We start from the raw sequence: 17,853 nt of genomic DNA on the forward strand, positions 1-17,853 counted from the left end.
ATGGGTACTATCACACCCAGAAAATGCCACTTTAATTTTAAAATATAGTTAACTGAAATTTTACATATTTTTAAAGTTATTTTGTGTATATGGGTGTTCTGTCTGCAGGTATGTCTGTGTACCACTTTTACAGTTGATACCAGTGGATGTCAAAAAAGAGCACCAGATGTCTAGACCTGGAGTTATATACAACTGTAAGGCTCCATGTGGGTGCTGGGAATTGAACCTGAGTCCTGTAGAAGAGAAAAGTTAGTGCTCTTAAATGATGAGCTATCTCTCCAGCTCCTATAAATACCACTTTTAAAAATGTGGACTCCTCACACACCTTTAATCCCAGCACTCGGGAGGCAGATTTCTGAGTTCGAGGCCAGCCTGGTCTACAAAGTGAGTTCCAGGACAGCCAGAACTATACAGAGAAACCCTGTCTCGAAAAAAATTTAAAAAAAAAAAAAAAAAAAGAAAGTGGACTCCTTAGAAAATTTCTGTTGATGATGCTTAAATCTCCCACCACACATACACACACAAGTACACAAGTCTTTTTGCAAGTGAATCCTGAGAATTGAATATTACTATTAATAAACAATTACAACACAGCTTTAAAACGGGCAAAAGAGGACTCGGGAAAGAGGAACTGTTAAGTCACTTGCCATACCAGCTGCACGCCTTCATACTGGTTTTGTTTTGTTTGATTTTTAAGATTTTACTTTGTTTTTTGAGACACGTCTCTCTACAGCTGGAACAGCTGAGTTGGTAGAGCACTTGCCTCACATGTTGAAGACCCTGGGTTGGTGATATACAGTAGTGTTTACAGTAGTGTTTACAGTACTTGCGAGGTGGAAATAGAAGGATCAGAAGTTCAAGGTTGGGGTTGGAGAGATGGCTCAGTGGTTAAGAGCACTGACTGCTCTTCCGAAGGTCCTGAGTTTAATTCCCAGCAACCACATGGTGGCTCACAACCATCCATAGATTCGGTGCCCTCTTTTGGAGTGTCTGAAGACAGCTACAGTGTACTTACATATAATAAATAAATCTTAAAAAAAAAAAAAAAAAGTTCAGGGTAATCCTTGGCTACATATACAAGTTTGAGGCCAGCTTGGGCTTCATGAGACTCTGTCTCAAAATAGGGACAGGGGGACAAAGGATTTGAGTAGCCATTTCTTCAAAGATAACAAATAGAAGCTGTTGTTAAGAATGCTGAAAGAAGCAGTAGTGGCACACACACCTTTAATCTCAGTGCTGCCGAGGCAGAGGCAGGCAAATCTCTGTGAGTTCAAGGCCAGCTTAGTCTACAGAGAGGTTTCAGACAGCAAAAGCTATGTAGAGAGACCCTGTCTCAAAAAACAAAGTAAAATCTTAAAAATCAAACAGAACAAAACCAGTATGAAGGCGTGCAGCTGGCATGGCAAGTGACTTAGCAGTTCCTCAGAGTTAATAGAGTGAGACTTGCCGTGGGGCCCAGGAGTCTACTCTTAATGTATATACATGTAGGATGAAGAACAGACGCCCAGGCCTGGGGACCAGCTCAGTGGGCAGAGGACGTGCCTACCATACGTAAAGTCATGCGTTCATTCCCCAGCACTACACAAACCCACTGTGATGGTAACAGGCGTATAGCCTCCAGCCTCCTCCTTCCCAGTGCTGGGATTATGGTCATGTGCCGCCATGCCAGACTTATGCAGCATCAAGACTGAGCAGGGCTCTGTGCCACTTACTTTCAGAAGCTTAGTGTTACGCTAACATCACGGAATTGTTTTTGTTTTTTTTTTTTACAGTGTATCCAGAGTGTGTACACCAGTAAGATCATAAGCAGTGATCGGGACCTCCTGGCAGTGGTGTTCTATGGAACTGAGAAAGACAAAAATTCAGTGAACTTCAAAAATATTTATGTCTTACAAGATTTGGATAACCCAGGTCAGTAATATTCAAAGAACATGGTTTCCTTTATGTGAGAATGTCACTAAGGTGAACAAAAGAGGGCCCTGGAGGAGGAAGCAGCTTTGACCTTGGCTAGGGCCTTGGTTTCCTCCACAGAAGGTCCCTCTACTCTAGTTAGCCAGGGCTGAGTGAGCAGGTCCCCTGGCCTGTTAGCCTGTGGTGAAGTTGACTGACTCTTGTTTGCCCTGCCTCTCACCAGGTGCTAAACGAGTGCTGGAGCTTGACCAGTTTAAGGGACAACAGGGGAAGAAGCATTTCCGAGACACAGTTGGCCATGGGTCTGACTACTCTTTGAGTGAAGTGCTCTGGGTCTGTGCCAACCTCTTCAGCGACGTCCAGCTCAAGATGAGTCACAAGAGGATCATGCTGTTCACCAATGAAGACAATCCCCATGGCAGTGACAGTGCTAAAGCCAGCCGGGCCAGGACCAAAGCCAGCGACCTCCGGGACACTGGTGGGCACTTCCCTTATTCTTTTATCGTTGCTTTAAAAATATTTTGTATGTATGTGTGCTTGTATGTAGTTATGTCCCGTGTGCATCCAGGTGTGGAGTCAGAAGAGGCGTCCCTTGCCCTAGTGCTGGAATTACAGATGGTTGTGTGTGGCCATGTGGGTGCTGGAAACTGAACCCAGGTCCTCTGGAAGAGCAGTCAGAGCTCTTAATTGCCATCTTTCCAGCCTTATTTTCTTAGTTGCTTTTTTTTCCTTTAATTTTATTTACTTTATGCATATGGGGGTTTTAAATGCATGTCTGTGCATTTATCCAGCTCCAAATGAATGTATGTTTTAATTTTTAAAAAATTAGTTAATAGCCAGGCACTGATGTTGCACGCCTTTAATCCCAGCACTTGGGAGGCAGAGGCAGGTGGATTTTTGAGTTAGAGGCCAGTCTGGTCTACAGAGTGAGTTCCAGGACAGCCAGGACTACGCAGAGAAATCTGTCTCGAAGAAAGAAAACAAACAAACAAAAATATTAGGTAATTAAAAATTTTATATATATGGATGTTTTATTCGCATAGATGTGCACTTTTGTGCAAGGTGCCTGTACAGGACTGAAGAGGTAGGTAGGTAAGTCATCATCGTATCTCCTAGAACTGGTATTAGACAACTGTGAACTGCCACCTGGGTGCTGGGAATCAAATCCAGGTCCTGTGGAAGAGCAGCCAGTGCTCTTAATATTGAGCCCACCCCTTCTTATTCTTTTTCTGTTTTGTCTTTTTTTTTTTTCTTTTCAAGACAGGGTTTCTCTCTGTAGTCTTTGCTGTCCTGGAATTTGACCTGTAGGCCCACTGGCCACAAATTCACAGAGATCCCTTGCCTCAGCCTCTGAGTGCTGGGATTGAAGGTCTGTGCCATCATTGCCCAGCCCTTCTTATTCTTTTAAATGGCTCCTAACTTGTTTCTCTCTCTCTCTCTCTCTCTCTCTCTCTCTCTCTCTCTCTCTCTCTTTCGAGACAGGATTTCTCTGTGTAGCCCTGGCTTTCCTGGAACTCACTTTGTAGACCAGGCTGGCTTCGAACTCAGAAATCCGCTTGCCTCTGCCTCCCAAGTGCTGGGATTACATTACTTACTTTCTTTATAGCTGAGGTCAAACATTGCTTTTGCCACCAAGACAAAAGAATGAAGAGAGCCAAGGGAGACACTAGTGTGGCCTGTCGCCTTCCAGCTGGCTACAGTCTCCACCAGAGCTTACTTGTTCTGACCTCAGTGATGCAATGATGGTGCCTGTTGGAAAGTTGTTGGAAGTAGTTTTAACAGCTGAATGGCATAGGCCCTTTCTGTAGGTCCTGAAAATGTTAATAGTCTATCTAGATTCTGGAGCTTTGTTTGTTTGTTTTGGGTCTTTTTGTTTGTTTGTTTGTTTTTGAGATGGCTTTGTTATATAAGCCATGCCAGTCTGGAACATGCTATGTAGCCAGGCAGGCCTCAAGCAGGCCATCTTTCCTCTTTAGCCTCCCAAGTGATGGGGTTAGTGTTGTGCACTGTCCTGACTAGCTTAGAGAAGGAAGCATCTGAAGCCGATCATCCCCCTCTTCTGGCCTCTATGGGCACTGCACTCATGAAGTCCAGAGACATACATGCAAACAAAACTTTGCTATAACAGGTAACTACAGCTTTAAAACCAAGAATAAAGGATGTTTGGCTGCACCTGGTGATGCATGCCTCAAACCCCAGCACTTTGGAGACTGAGGCAAGAGGAATATGGGTCCAGCCTGGGCTATCAGCAAATTCTACCCATTTGTATTTAACTGAAAACAAATTCTAAAGTTGGGCACAGTGTTTTGTTTCATAGCTTCAGATATATGGGAGACTGAGGCAGAAGGATTGCTTAATCTAGGACTTTGAGTCTAGGTCACATAGCACGACACTGAGCACTGCCTGTTGGTTTGGTAGATTCAGATTCTCTTGTCACCCAAGCTGTCCTGGAGGTTGCTGTGCAACTTAGGGTAACCTTGCTTTCCTGGTCCTAACCCAGACCTGCCTCCTGAGTGCTGGGATTATGGGCATGTTTTCTTTGTTTTCTGTTTTTTTTTTTTTTTTTTTTTTTCGAGACAGGGTTTCTCTGTGTATAGCCCTGGCTGTCCTGGAACTCACTCTGTAGACCAGGCTGGCCTCCAACTCAGAAATCCACCTGCCTCTGCCTCCCGAGTGCTGGGATCAAAGGCATGTGCCACCACGTCCTGCGGGATTATGGGCGTGTTGCACCACCTCATGTGGCTGCTTTTCTCCATCTGTGAGACCAAAATAAATAAATAGGATACATCATAACTTATGATAGTCCTTTTCTTATTTTTGAGACCAAAAATAAATTAGCAACAAATAAAGAGGCCACACTGTAACTCATGATGGCCCAAAACTCAAATGTGGCCCAACATAGCCTCAAACTCACAGCAGTCCTGCTGCCTCAGCCTCTCTGGTATAGATATGATCTTTCAAAATTTTTTCTTTATGGAAATAAAGTCTCACTTGGTATCTCTGGCTGGCCCAAAACTTGCCATGTAGACCTATGGACTTGTTACATTTCTCCTTCCTTTGCTTCCCAAGAATTAGTATTATCAATATAATATACATCCCCCACATCTGGCCTGGCACCATCTCTGTTTAAACAAAAATTTAAGGCCTCTCCCCCCAATGAAAATAAACAAACTTAACGTGGTATGGTAGCATACTCCTTTGTTCAGAGGCAGATATACCTCTGAATTCCAACCCTGGTCTACAAAGTGAGTTCCAGGCCAGCCTGGTCTACATAACGAGTTCTGTCTCAGTAATTCCCATTTGCTGACCTTCGCTATCCCTGGCTTTAATCTTTCTTCACACCAGGGATCTTCCTTGACTTGATGCACCTGAAGAAGCAAGGAGGCTTTGATGTATCCGTGTTCTACAGGGACATCATCACCACAGCTGAGGACGAGGACCTTGGGATTCACTCTGAGGAGTCAAGCAAACTGGAAGACCTGCTAAGGAAGGTTCGAGCCAAGGAGACCAAAAAGCGAGTTCTGTCCAGGTGGGCACCCAGCCTGGGCTAACCTGCTCATACTTCCCTTAACAAATTGCAGGCAAGGCATAGATTTGACTTCCCCACACTGTTATCCCACTGGCCTCCTCGGGATAGCGTGAACTGTCACTTCTCTTCCCCAGCAGGGTATGTCTCCATAGTAACGCAGCAGCCTTCTGTGTCCTTGAGCTCTAAGTACTCTGAGCATCCCTTGGTACCTCCTCTGCTCTCTGTCCATGGCAGACAGTAGTAACGTCTGCACCATTAGGTTATTTATCGTAAGGAGTGAGTCAGAGACATCTAACATACAAGTATGCGTAACAGATGCTATGTACTTATAAGTTATATGTATGTATGGGTGCCTATGTATGGAACAGGGGAACAGGCATTTGATCCCTTAGAGCTGGAGTTACAGATGATTGTGAGCCACCTGATGTGGTTGCTGGGAATTGAACTCAGGACCTCTGGAAGAGCAGTAAGTGCTCTTAACCACTGAGCCATCTCTCCAGCTGCCAGATGTTAGTTATCTTTGTTAAAATTATATTATCATTCAGCTAATAAGCTTGCTCACTAGGTAAAGGTGCATGCTGCCAAGCCTGACGGCCTGAGTTCTCCTCCTGGGATCCCAGTAGTGGAGGAAAAGAACCAACTTCACAAGCTGTCCTCTACCCTCCCACACCCATGTTGTGGATATGCACCCTCCCCCCAAATAAATAAGTGTTTTTGTTTTTCCAGACAGGGTTTCTCTGTGTAGCCCTGGCTGTCCTGGAACTCACTTTGTAGACCAGGCTGGCCTCGAACTCAGAAATCCGCCTGCCTCTGCCTCCCGAGTTTTTTTTTTTTTTTTTTTTTAAATAGCATGAGGTGAATAATAATCAGATTGTTAGTTTTTTTTTGTTTTTTTTTAAGATTTGTTTATTTATTATATGTAAGTACACTATAGCTGTTTTCAGATGCACCAGAAGAGGGCATTGGATCCCATTACAGATGGTTGTGAGCCACCATGTGGTTGCTGGGATTTGAACTCAGGACTCTAGGAAGAGCAGTCAGTGCTCTTAACCACTGAGCCATCTCGACAGCCCTGTTAGATTTTTTTTTTTAAAGTCAGAGTCTTGCTGTGTATTCCAAGCTGGGTTTTCAGATGTCTACTACTATCATGCTTGGCTGTGGTTTTCCTTTTCTCCACCTCTCCATTTGTTTGTTTTTATTACTGTTTGGGACAGTCTTGTGTGTAGACTTGCCTACTTGGTACTTGGTCATATTTGTTTTCCACGCTGGCCTTGAATTCAGAGCATCGTACTGTCTTAGTCCCTCACCTGCTGGGATTGGCCGTGTGCCCCCATGCCCAGTGTTGAACTCTGTTTTCAGCCCACTCACTATTTGTGTTTGGACTAAGGTTATTAGAGTAACACAGACTGGAACTTGGATGCTGTGAAAACCTTTTACATAGGAAAGTACAATCTGCTTGCTCATACTTGCTTTGTTTCTCTTTCCCTTTCCTCCCCCAGGTTAAAGTTTAAGCTCGGTGAAGGTGTAGTACTCATGGTGGGCATTTATAACTTGGTCCAGAAAGCTAACAAGCCTTTTCCAGTGAGACTCTATCGGGAAACAAATGAACCAGTGAAAACCAAGACAAGGACTTTTAATGTAAACACCGGCAGTCTGCTCCTGCCTAGTGACACCAAGCGGTCTCTGGTAGGTGGCTAACCTTTCCTACTGAATCTTGTTTAAGAATTGACAGGGAGGTGAGGCTGTAGAGGTGGCTCAGCAGTTAAGAGTACACATCCTGTTCTTGCATCGTACCCAGGTTCAGTTCCCAGCATCCACATGGTGGCTCATAGCCAACCATTCTTTGGTTTCAGGAGATGAGACCCCTTCTGACCTCTGTATGCATGAAGTATACACGAGGCGTGCACGTAGTGCACATACATTCATGCAGATAAATAAATCTTTAAACAGCAGGAGCTGGACATGATGGCACATGACTTTAATTTCAGAACTAAGGAGACAAAAGCAGGCAGATCTCTGGGGACAGCCTGGGTTACAGAGCATCTTCCAGGACAGACAGGACTGTGTAGAAACTGTGTCTGGGGGAAAGAAAACCAGACAGACACATTGAGTAAGCTAGCCAGTGAAGTACATCACTGTTGAACTGTGTCTTCCTGGATAAGCGGTCAGGACAGGAAGCAGCTGGCCTTGCAGCTATGGCATATGTCAAGGAACAGGCCAGGTGTTGTTGGCTTGCTGAGCACACACCACCGTAACCGTTTAAGTACAGCAACAACAAGAGCTTTGTGGTTACCTGAGGTGGTGAGGAGTTAGGGCTTATACATGCAGTGCACCATTCGTTTGTGAGAGCGAATTAGTCAAATTTCTTTTCCTTCCTTTGAAATGACCACATCTGTTTTTCTGAGCATGAAAAGAAAGTACAGTACATTCTCTCTTGTCCTCTCTCTGCTGTACGTTCTTTATAAGGATGTGATATTGAAAAACAAGCACAGCCTTTTGTTAGAGATGGATTCTCACTCTGCAGACCAGACTGGCCTTGGATTCAGAGATGCGCTTGCCTGTCTCCCTACTGCTGTGATTAAAGGCATGGTGGGGCCATTCTCTGACCACTGAGTTTATTGATCTAGTCACCTGAATAAATCTGAAGGGCCTTTTGTTGTTGTTGTTGTTGTTATAAACTCAAATTTGACTCTGTCACTATGTGCACTATCCCCTTACCTGTAGAGGCCAGAGGAGGACATTGGGTCTTCTGCTCTGTTCCCCCCCCTCCTCAGTTCCTTGAGACAGGACCTCTCACGCAACCAAAGCTTATTGTTTTCCTAGCCAGATTGGCTGGCCAGCACGCCTCACGATCCTTGTGTCCCCATCCCCCGCAAGTCAGCACCAGAGTTGTGGGTACATTGGGTGGTACATGGCTGCCAGGGATCTAAACACATCCTCACAGTTGTGTGGCAAGTGCTCTTCCCATTCCGTCTTCTCCCTGCCCCTCCCAGAGCTAGGTCTAAGTTGCTGATGTTTGGTGGCCGCAGACTCATCCCCACACAGCCCTTTGTGGCACCTGCTACTCAGACCTTTTCTCCTTAGACTTATGGGACGCGTCAGATTGTGCTGGAGAAGGAGGAAACCGAGGAGCTGAAGCGGTTTGATGAGCCAGGTTTGATTCTCATGGGCTTTAAGCCCATGGTAATGCTGAAGAAGCACCACTACCTGAGGCCCTCTCTGTTCGTGTACCCAGAGGAGTCCCTGGTCAGTGGTGAGTGCTGAGACTCCATGCTCAGAGCCCCTGGTAAAGGGTGAGCTCATAGACCAAGGGACAACCAGTGTCTGCCACTGGGTTTATTGGGCTGTGTTTCCTAAATGGATGTTGCTTGGATACCTACAAGAGATGCAGCTCAAGTAAAAAGAAGAAGGAAAGAAAAAAAGAAAACCTGTAAGACTGTGCAGGGGGTGAGGGGAGAAGATGCAGGCCACTGTGACATTTGTTTTTTAGGGAGCTCAACCTTGTTCAGCGCTCTGCTCACCAAGTGTGTGGAGAAGAAGGTCATAGCAGTGTGTAGATACACAGCCCGGAAGAATGTCTCTCCGTATTTTGTGGCTTTGGTGCCACAGGAAGAGGAGATAGATGATCAGAACATTCAAGTGACTCCAGCAGGTATGTGGCAGAGAGATCCAGGGGTCACTTAGGGGTCCTGAAGCACCTGAGTCCCCAGCATCAATTTTAGGCCACGGAAATATGTGTTTAAAAACCTTAAAAGGTTTTGTAGGTGGACATGATGCTCCGCTAGGCAAGGCGGCCAAGATGGTCATGTGGAGAGAGAACACAGTCAGGCTTCAAGATTGTCTCCATCCTATTTGCTCCGACTATTTGCACAGTTCTGCTGCAAGTGGCAGGGCTTCTCTGCTGATATTTTTCTTTATTGAAAGTGTCTCATCAACCTCCATGCTTGGTTTTTGTCCTGTAAGTGCCAAGGTTATGTGGTGTAGTGTAAACTGCTTATATATTTGAAGTCAGTCTTGCTTTAATCTCTTCTTAACCCCTCCATACATGGTCTCACTATGCAGCCCAGGCTAGGATATGTGTTCCTCCTGCCCAAGTCATCTGAGTGCTGGGATTACAAGTGTGCACCGACACACACAGCTATGACGGTCCCGTGGTATATATCCAGGAGCTTACTCTCTTTTGTTTTAGATCCTCTCTGCCACTTGTTAGCCAGCCAAGTTGGGCACACAAGTTAAACTTCCATTCTCACTGGAAAGCAGTTCTATATTTGAGATAATTAAGTGTTCATGCCTCCCACAAGGTGTCCCTGATGGTAGTCCTCCAGTCCTGTCTAAATGCAGTCCTCTCACTGGAATAAGTGCTTGCTTATTATTAAGTGCTACTTAACCTTCCAGCTGCAGTTCACTGTCTCAAGCTGTGTGCTGTGCAGGCTGACCGCCTACACCCAGCAGCCCAGTCTAAGTCCCTGTCAGTAGTCCCAGGGGGAGGCTAGGGAGCCGAGGGGAGAACTGGCCTGATGGCTCGCTCTTGCTTGCTCATCACCTTCAGTGCTGTCATCAAGGGCCCCTCACCTGGCAGCAGCCTTGGTTGAAGTGCCTGGAACTTTCCTTCTAGAATCCGAAAGGACCTGGACTAGAATCCACAAAACTCCTTCCTCTTTAATGTATGCTGGAAGCTAGGATGAAAATGGAAAGCTGGAGCTCAGAGGAGAGCCCACTGAGGCTGGAACTTAGCCCCCCAAGGATGGCACTGTCCAGCTGGCTCTGGATTATCTAAAATGAGGAGGAGGAGGAGGAGGAGGAGGAGGAGGAGGAGGAGGATAAATAGAGGCTGGGACCAACGGCTGTTGCCTGGTTGTGGCTCCTTGTTGAGGCATCCCTTGCCTGTCAGGCTTCATGTCCGTCCCTGGAGGGTCTGTTAGTCTGACTTTCACACTTGGCTCCTGGTAAAGGAGAAATTGGATTTGTAACCCTCAGTCCCAGCACCACAGTATACAGAGGTGACAAACAGCAGAATCCTAAGTCAGATCTCAGAAGACCTGTCTCCCCACTTCAGGCTTCCATCTTGTCTTCCTCCCTTATGCCGATGACAAGCGGAAGGTGCCCTTTACTGAGAAGGTGATGGCCAACCCGGAGCAGATAGACAAGATGAAGGCTATTGTTCAAAAACTCCGCTTCACATATAGGTAAGCGCTGGGTCACCCTGGAGCATTTTTTGGAGCTGTCTCCAGAGTTGAGCCCTACCTATCAGAAATTCAAGTTAGACATAGACTAAGAGGGCATAGGCATATTCTCTTCTGTTCAGCTAGCCAAAAACAAGAAATCATTACTTATCACCAAGAACTTAAAAAGTACATAAAAAGCTCTGCTTATCTTTTTCTGTCTTTCGACACAGGGTCTCTCTGTGTAGCCTGGCTGTCTTGGAACTCACTTTGTAGACCAGGCTGGCCTCGAACTCAGAAATCTGCCTGCCTCTGCCTCCCAAGTGCTGGGATTAAAGGCGTGCGCCACCACTTCATGACAGCCCTGCTTATCTTGTAGAGTCTCAGGCTGTGCTGGTAGAAGTCATGTGTGGTGGCTGTAACCCCAGCCTTTTCTAATTGATATCGGAGTATTACACATTTGAGGCCAGCCTGGGCTTTCTTCAGAAAAGGCTAGTTGATTAACAAGTCCAAAAGAGTGGCACATGCTTATTTAGTTTCTTGTTTTAGATGGGATATCTTACTCTAATTCGGGCTAGCCTAGAACTCACTGTATAGCCTAGGCTAGACTCAAATTTGCAGTATTCCATCTGCCTCAGTGTTGTGAATGCTGGGATTACAGGTTTGTGGCACGATACCCCCTACCTTTGTAAGACTTACTTATTTTTATTTTGTATGTGTGTACAGGGGTTAGCATGCATGTGGATACATACACCACTGTCCATGACTAGTGTTCAAGAAGTTACATCCTCTAGGACTGGAGTTCAAGCTGGCTTGAACTGCCACATAGGTGCTGGGAACTGAACCCAAGTCCCAAGTCCTCTACAAGGGCAGCAAGTGCCCTTTAATTGCTGTCTGTCCAGCCTTCAAGCTACTTGACAGGGTTTCTCTGTGTAGCCCTGGCTGTCCTGGAACTCACTCTATAGACCAGGCTAGCCTTGAACTCAAAGTTCTGCCTGCCCCTGCCTCCTGAGTGCTGGGATATGGGCCACTGCAGCAGGCTCTCGGGTCACTTTTTAATAACGGAGAACATCTCTTAAAGCCTACATATGATGACTGCAGACACCTGTCACATGCCATGTTTTTCAGTTTGTATTTTCTGTATGATACCCACCTCCTTAATAGACGTCCAGTTCACTGTAGAGAAACCACAGGACAATGCTGTGCTGCCTTTTGTCATCTTGCCTAGCTGCAGTGTGAGACCCGCTGGTTAGCTTCTGTCTCCTCCCAGCCCTCAGCCTCTATGTCACCCAACATAAGAGTTGACTGTTGCAGATGTGCACATGTGGCTCGTCTTTCTCTGAGTCTTTCCCTCAGGGTAATGTCATATAGACTCAGCAGTGTTGGTGTGCGGTATCTGCATTTCTTCCTTTCTTTAATCAAAACATTTTTTTAAAAAAAGATTGGTTTTTATTTGATTTATGTATATATGTTTGTACATCAATATTGTAGCATGCACAGGGTCAGAAGAGGGCATTGGACTCCTTGAAACTGGAGTTACAGATGGTGGTAAGCAGCTATGTGGGTGTTGGTCCTCTGGAAGACCACAGAGCCGTCTTTCTGGACTCTTCTGTTTTTCTTTTTTTGAAGGCTAATCTTCTAATATACTTCAATATATACCATACTATATTCTTAATATATGTTATATATAACATATATAATATGCTATATTATTTAATAATTATGTGGAAGGTTTCTATGTTTTGGCTGTTTATAAGGAGGGTTCTAATGAAATGGTGTTGTTAGTATACTATTGTTTTTTTTTTTTTTTTTTTTCGTTTTTTCGAGACAGGGTTTCTCTGTGTAGCCCTGGATGTCCTGGAACTCACTTTGTAGACCAGGCTGGTCTCGAACTCAGAAATCTGCCTACCTCTGCCTCCCAAGTGCTGGGATTAAAAGTGTGCGCCACTACGCCCAGCTAGCTCCTTATTTTAAATGTTTTACAATTTTATCTATCTGTGTGTGTAAGTAATGTGTATACAACTTTCAGGAATTGGTTGTCTTCCTCTGTGGGTTCTGAGATCAAACTCAAGTTGTCAGCCTATGCAGCAAGCCGTGTAATCAAGTGCTTCCACTCATTGAGCCTCCTCACTGGTGGCAGCTTTAATATTTAAGGACCCTCCATACAGTTTTCCATGGTTCCTACCTGTTTTGCATCTTCACCAAAAGTTTTCCAGTTTCTCCCCATGCTGGCCACGCTCCTTTTCTTCATTTTTGTTTTTAGAGACAATATTTATTACTCATTGTGGTGGTCCATGCCTATAGCTCCCAACACTCTGAAGGTAGAGGCAGGAGCATTAGGAATTCGAGGTCATCCTTGATTATAGTGAGTTCAGGGCTTGGTTTGGGATATATGACATCATTTCCAGGTGGGAGGACAGACAGAGGGAAGAAAGAATGGAGGGAGGAAGGACAGACACTGACTCAGTGTGTAGTCCTGGATTGTCCTCATACTAGTCTGCTTACTGCTGACTGTCTCCTGAACGCTGGTCTAGAACTTGCTGTGTAGCCTAGGATGAACCTGAACTACTGATCTTGCCTTAACCTCTCCAGTGCTGGGATTCCAAGCACGTGCCACCATGCCAGGTTTATTTGGTGTCAGGAATTGAATTCAAGGCTTCTCAGCTGCCAGTCACTCTGTGGGCTGAGCCCCATCCTCAGCTGCTGTCTTTTATTTTTTGAGAGATGTGAGGTGATATCTCACTGTGGTTTCATTCTTATTTCCCTAATGATAACTAATGACAATTGAACAACTCATATGTCTTGGCCATTTGTATATCTTCTCAGGACACATGGCTTATTGAGATTGTGACTTTGTGGCTTTTGTTTTGTTAACTTTCTGAGACATTGTCTTGCTCTCTAGCCCAGAGTTGCTTGGGTGCTAGAATTAGCAGCTTGCATCACCACGCTTTAGTTGTGTTCTGTTTTAAAGTCAATTTTAAAAAGTCAGATTTTTTTCTTTATTTTCTCATCAAGTTAGAGACCTTTTCACATTCCATTTTTGATATCTGTTACTTCTAGTTCTGGGCAAAAGATACTTTTCATTGGGTATGGCATACAACTGTAATCCCAGCATGTGGAGAAGTGGAGGGAGGAGGACCAGGAATTCAAGGTCATCTGTGGCTACACAATAAGTTTCAAGCCAGCTTGAGTATATGAAACCCTATCTCCCTCCCTCCAACCCCCCAAAAAGGCTTTCCCCTTCAGCCCTAACTTCCTGTTCTACTCCTTCCCCTGAAAGTATGAGCGCTAAGACTCTGCCATGTAGGGTGGAGATGTACCTTCCTAGCGTGTACAAGCTCTGGGTTTGATTCAGGTGCATGTCTCACAAACATACACACCACCAACAAAAAACATTCTGTTTGTTAGACACTGTTCCATATGCAATACTGTTGTGGGAAATATTTTAAAATAAACCCCTCAACTCTCCTCTACACATAGCTACATCTCAGTCCTGTCCTTTTATCTTCCTAAGAAACTGAAAAGGGGGCTAAGATGTCTAATAGTTGCAAGGATCTACTGCTCTTGCAGAGGACTTAACTTTGATTCCAGGCACCGATGTCAGGACACCTCTGATCTCTGCAGGCATGGTACACACTTTAAAAAAAAATTCAGAGAACCCTGAAAGGTTGGTTTTGTGCCCATTTTATAGATCAAACAGGCTTAGAGGACACAAGGCCCCCTTTTCAGTCTCATCCAACTAGGAAAGCATTAGAGCCGGGCGTGGTGGCGCACGCCTTTAATCCCAGCACTCGGGAGGCAGAGGCAGGCGGATTTCTGAGTTCGAGGCCAGCCTGGTCTACAGAGTGAGTTCCAGGACAGCCAGGGCTACACAGAGAAACCCTGTCTCGAAAAAATGGAAAAAAAAAAAAAAAAAAAAAAGGCAAGCAGTAGAGAGCAGGCTTCAGCTCCACCTGTGTGACTCTGGCTTCAATCTCCCACCTCCCCCCTGCTCTGTGCACAGAAGACACAGTTGTCATTCTGTATCCTCTATTCTCCTCGCTGCCCTAAGCTTCTAGTGACAAGCCAGGTTTGCTGTTCCAGCATCCACTGATAAATTCAAAGTTAGAGGGGGCGGGGGGGGGGGAGTTGATATGGAGGTCTCTGCTATTCACTTGTGGTCTTTTCCTCAACTGCCCTTGGACTGCCACTAGCTGGATGTTTTGCTTTCTTACCGGAAGCTCTTATGTTTTGATGCTGTTTTGACAGGAGCGACAGTTTTGAGAACCCAGCACTGCAGCAGCACTTCCGGAACCTGGAGGCCCTAGCTTTGGACATGATGGAGTCGGAGCAAGTGGTAGATCTGACATGTAAGAAATGTGGATTGAGCCAGGGAGTCCTTTGTGTGTTGGTGTCGGGGATTGAAAACATGTGGGTAGGAGCTCTTCCTCCTTGGTGAGCTACATCCTTAGTTGAGAACACTCTTTAAATTAAATCAGAGGCCTGGGCCTGTCTCAATTCCAAGAAGTGCTGCTGCACATGTGTACTGGAGGAAACACAATGGAAGACAGCGTGTTTTGCTGATGCAATGTCCAGTAATCTGGATGCTTTTTTTTTTTTTTTAAACATTTTTTAAGATTTATTTATTTATTATATGTAAGTACACTCTGACTCTCCAGAAGAGGGAGTCAGATCTCATTATGGATGGTTGTGAGCCACCATGTGGTTGCTGGGGTTTGAACTCAGGACCTTCAGAACAGTCAGTGCTCTTAACCGCTGAGCCATCTCTCCAGCCCTGTGTGCATTTTTTTTTTTTTTTTGTTTTGTTTTTTTAAAGTCTCCAAACCTCCTTGTCCAGACCGTCTCTGCCTGACAGGTTTTCTAGGTCACCTTAGACTGCCTTGAACAGATTGAGCTAGCTCTGCAGTGACAGGAGGAGAGTGGCAGGCTCCTGAGACCTGACTCTGAACTAACTAGGTCACCCCACGTCTATGTGTGAATGCTGATAATGTTGACTAAGGCTGACAGTGGCAGGCACTGTTGTCCTGTGTGCTGATTCAGCTGACATAATTCTGAAACAGGGGCTACTGCCATCCTTACTTTAAGAGAAGGAATGATTTCCCCAAGTTGGTGCTGAGCATTCAGTATTGGGTGCAGGAGATATCACAGAGTCAGCCTGTGCCCTGAACCACTGTGCTTGCTGCTGCCCTGTCAGGCCTGGGCTCCTGGCCTTCTTACTAGACCTGGTGGTGCTCTCGCATGTTTGAGACATGAACTGTGACAGGGAAATGAGTAGTCACTGGAAGCAGACTGGACTTAATAGTCCTTGTAATAGTTAAAAGGACCAGAGCAATTAGTCTCGCCTGCTTAGCTTCCCAGTTGTCCAAGGCCTCTCATACCAAATAGCTGTTGTTATAAGCAGGCATGGTTGTGGGGACTGTCTAGCTGAGTTTAGCAAGAGAATCCTTAGGTTCAGCAGCCTGTGAGGAACGACTACCTCAATGTTTGTTCTTGGTGTCTTGAAGGATGCAAGAGGATGTGTGTGGGCTATATGCAAATATTGCGCCATTTAAATAAGGGACTGGCACTCGCCAGGATTTGGGAATCTATGGAGGTCCCTCACATAGCATGCCAGGCATGAAGGATGTCTGAAGGTTTTTTTTTTTTTTATTTTTTTATTTTTTTTATTTTTTTGTTTTTTGTTTTTCGAGACAGGGTTTCTCTGTATAGGCCTGGCTGTCCTGGCACTCACTTTGTAGAAACTCAGAAATCCACCTGCCTCTGCCTCCTGAGTGCTGGGATTAAAGGCGTGTGCCACTATGCCGGGCTTTGTTGCATGTTTTAATGGTCTAGTCAGCAGCCCAACTCAGTGCTCTCATGTCCCCTGCAGAGCTGGAAGTGGCAGGTCTCTCAGATGGACATAATTCACCTGAAAACTGTGTTGTTTTGATTTTCTAGTACCCAAGGTTGAAGCCATAAAGAAAAGACTGGGTTCCCTGGCAGATGAGTTTAAAGAACTTGTTTATCCTCCAGGTTATAATCCTGAGGGAAAAGTTGCCAAGAGAAAACAAGGTAAGGGCTGGGTATGGATAGATGCACAGATGTTCCCTTTAAAGCTGCTTCATGATCTTACCTCACAGTTGTTTCCTTTCTCTTCATTTTGAGAATGGTGGTGGGTATACTGTGGGGGTGGGGGTGGCCAAAGTCAGGATCTCACACAAGCAAGCCGTGTCATCACTGAGCTGCATCTGGGCCTTCTCAGAAATTTGTATATATGGCATACCATGGCTCAGTGTGAAAAATCCTTGCCTAGAAACTTCTACACAAGTGTGTATTTTAGCACAAATGGAGTGCTTATATTGTTTCCTTGTGTGGGGGAGGGGGGAGTATGGGCACACGTGTGGAGCTTGAAGCACACAACTCTGGAGTCAGTTCTCTTCTTCCACCTTTATGTGGTTTATATGGCAAATACTTGGATCTGACGAACCATTCGCTAGTCCTCTATTTTACCAAAATTTCTTTTAGATCCCTCTCATTGGTTTACGGGTGTTTTGCCTGCAGAGCTTAGAGAAGGTTGTCAGATCTCCCAGAACTGGGGTTCCAGGTGGTCATGAGCTACCATGGAACTCTGGGAACCGAACTCATTTTGCAGGAGTACAAAATGTACTTAAACCTTAGGCATCTTTAAAAATTAGGCTGCTGGGCTGGAGAGCCGGCTTAGGGATTAAGAACACTGACTGCTCTTCCAGAGGTCCTGAGTTCAATTCCCAGCAACCACATGGTGGCTCACAATGGGATCTGATGCTCTCTTCTGACGTGTCTTCACGTCAGCTACAATGTACTGTATTTTACATACGTAAAATAAATGCTTTAAATAAATCCTTTAAAAAATCAAAAGAAAATTAAAAAAAATTAGGCTGCTGAGATGGCTCAGTAAGGCATTTGCCCTGTGCAAGTCTAGTAACCTGAGTTACTTCCCTGGAACCCAAATAAAGGTGGGAGGAGAGAATTAACTCCACAAAGTTGTTCTCCTATGCCCACACACCCAAATACACAATAAAATAAATTTTTTGTTTTTGTTTTTGTTTTTTTTTTTTTATTTTTTTATTTTTTTGGTTTTTTGAGACAGGGTTTCTCTGTGTAACCCTGGCTGTCCTGGAACTCACTCTGTAGACCAGGCTGGCCTCCCGAACTCAGAAATCCGCTTGCCTCTGCCTCCCGAGTGCTGGGATTAAAGGTGTGCGCCACCACGCCCGGCTTTTTTTTTTTTTT

At 45.2% G+C, this 17,853-nt stretch overlaps 1 protein-coding gene across 3 annotated transcripts in view; it reads left to right on the forward strand.

Moving 5' to 3' along the window:
- The window catches only part of Xrcc6 (X-ray repair cross complementing 6), a 25,213-nt gene that overhangs the window by 5,616 nt on the left and 1,744 nt on the right, over positions 1–17,853 (forward strand). For all 3 annotated transcript variants that reach the window (XM_021216685.1, XM_029531113.1, XM_029531112.1), the window contains exons 4-12: positions 1,773–1,911; positions 2,135–2,389; positions 5,257–5,440; positions 6,940–7,126; positions 8,525–8,693; positions 8,931–9,092; positions 10,497–10,626; positions 14,851–14,951; positions 16,540–16,653. In XM_021216685.1, the coding sequence (XP_021072344.1) occupies positions 1,773–1,911; positions 2,135–2,389; positions 5,257–5,440; positions 6,940–7,126; positions 8,525–8,693; positions 8,931–9,092; positions 10,497–10,626; positions 14,851–14,951; positions 16,540–16,653 (1,441 nt within the window). The remainder of the gene's footprint in view (positions 1–1,772; positions 1,912–2,134; positions 2,390–5,256; positions 5,441–6,939; positions 7,127–8,524; positions 8,694–8,930; positions 9,093–10,496; positions 10,627–14,850; positions 14,952–16,539; positions 16,654–17,853) is intronic.

This window comes from Mus pahari, chromosome 17 (genome assembly GCF_900095145.1).
Source record: "Mus pahari chromosome 17, PAHARI_EIJ_v1.1, whole genome shotgun sequence".
Lineage (NCBI taxonomy): Eukaryota > Metazoa > Chordata > Mammalia > Rodentia > Muridae > Mus > Mus pahari.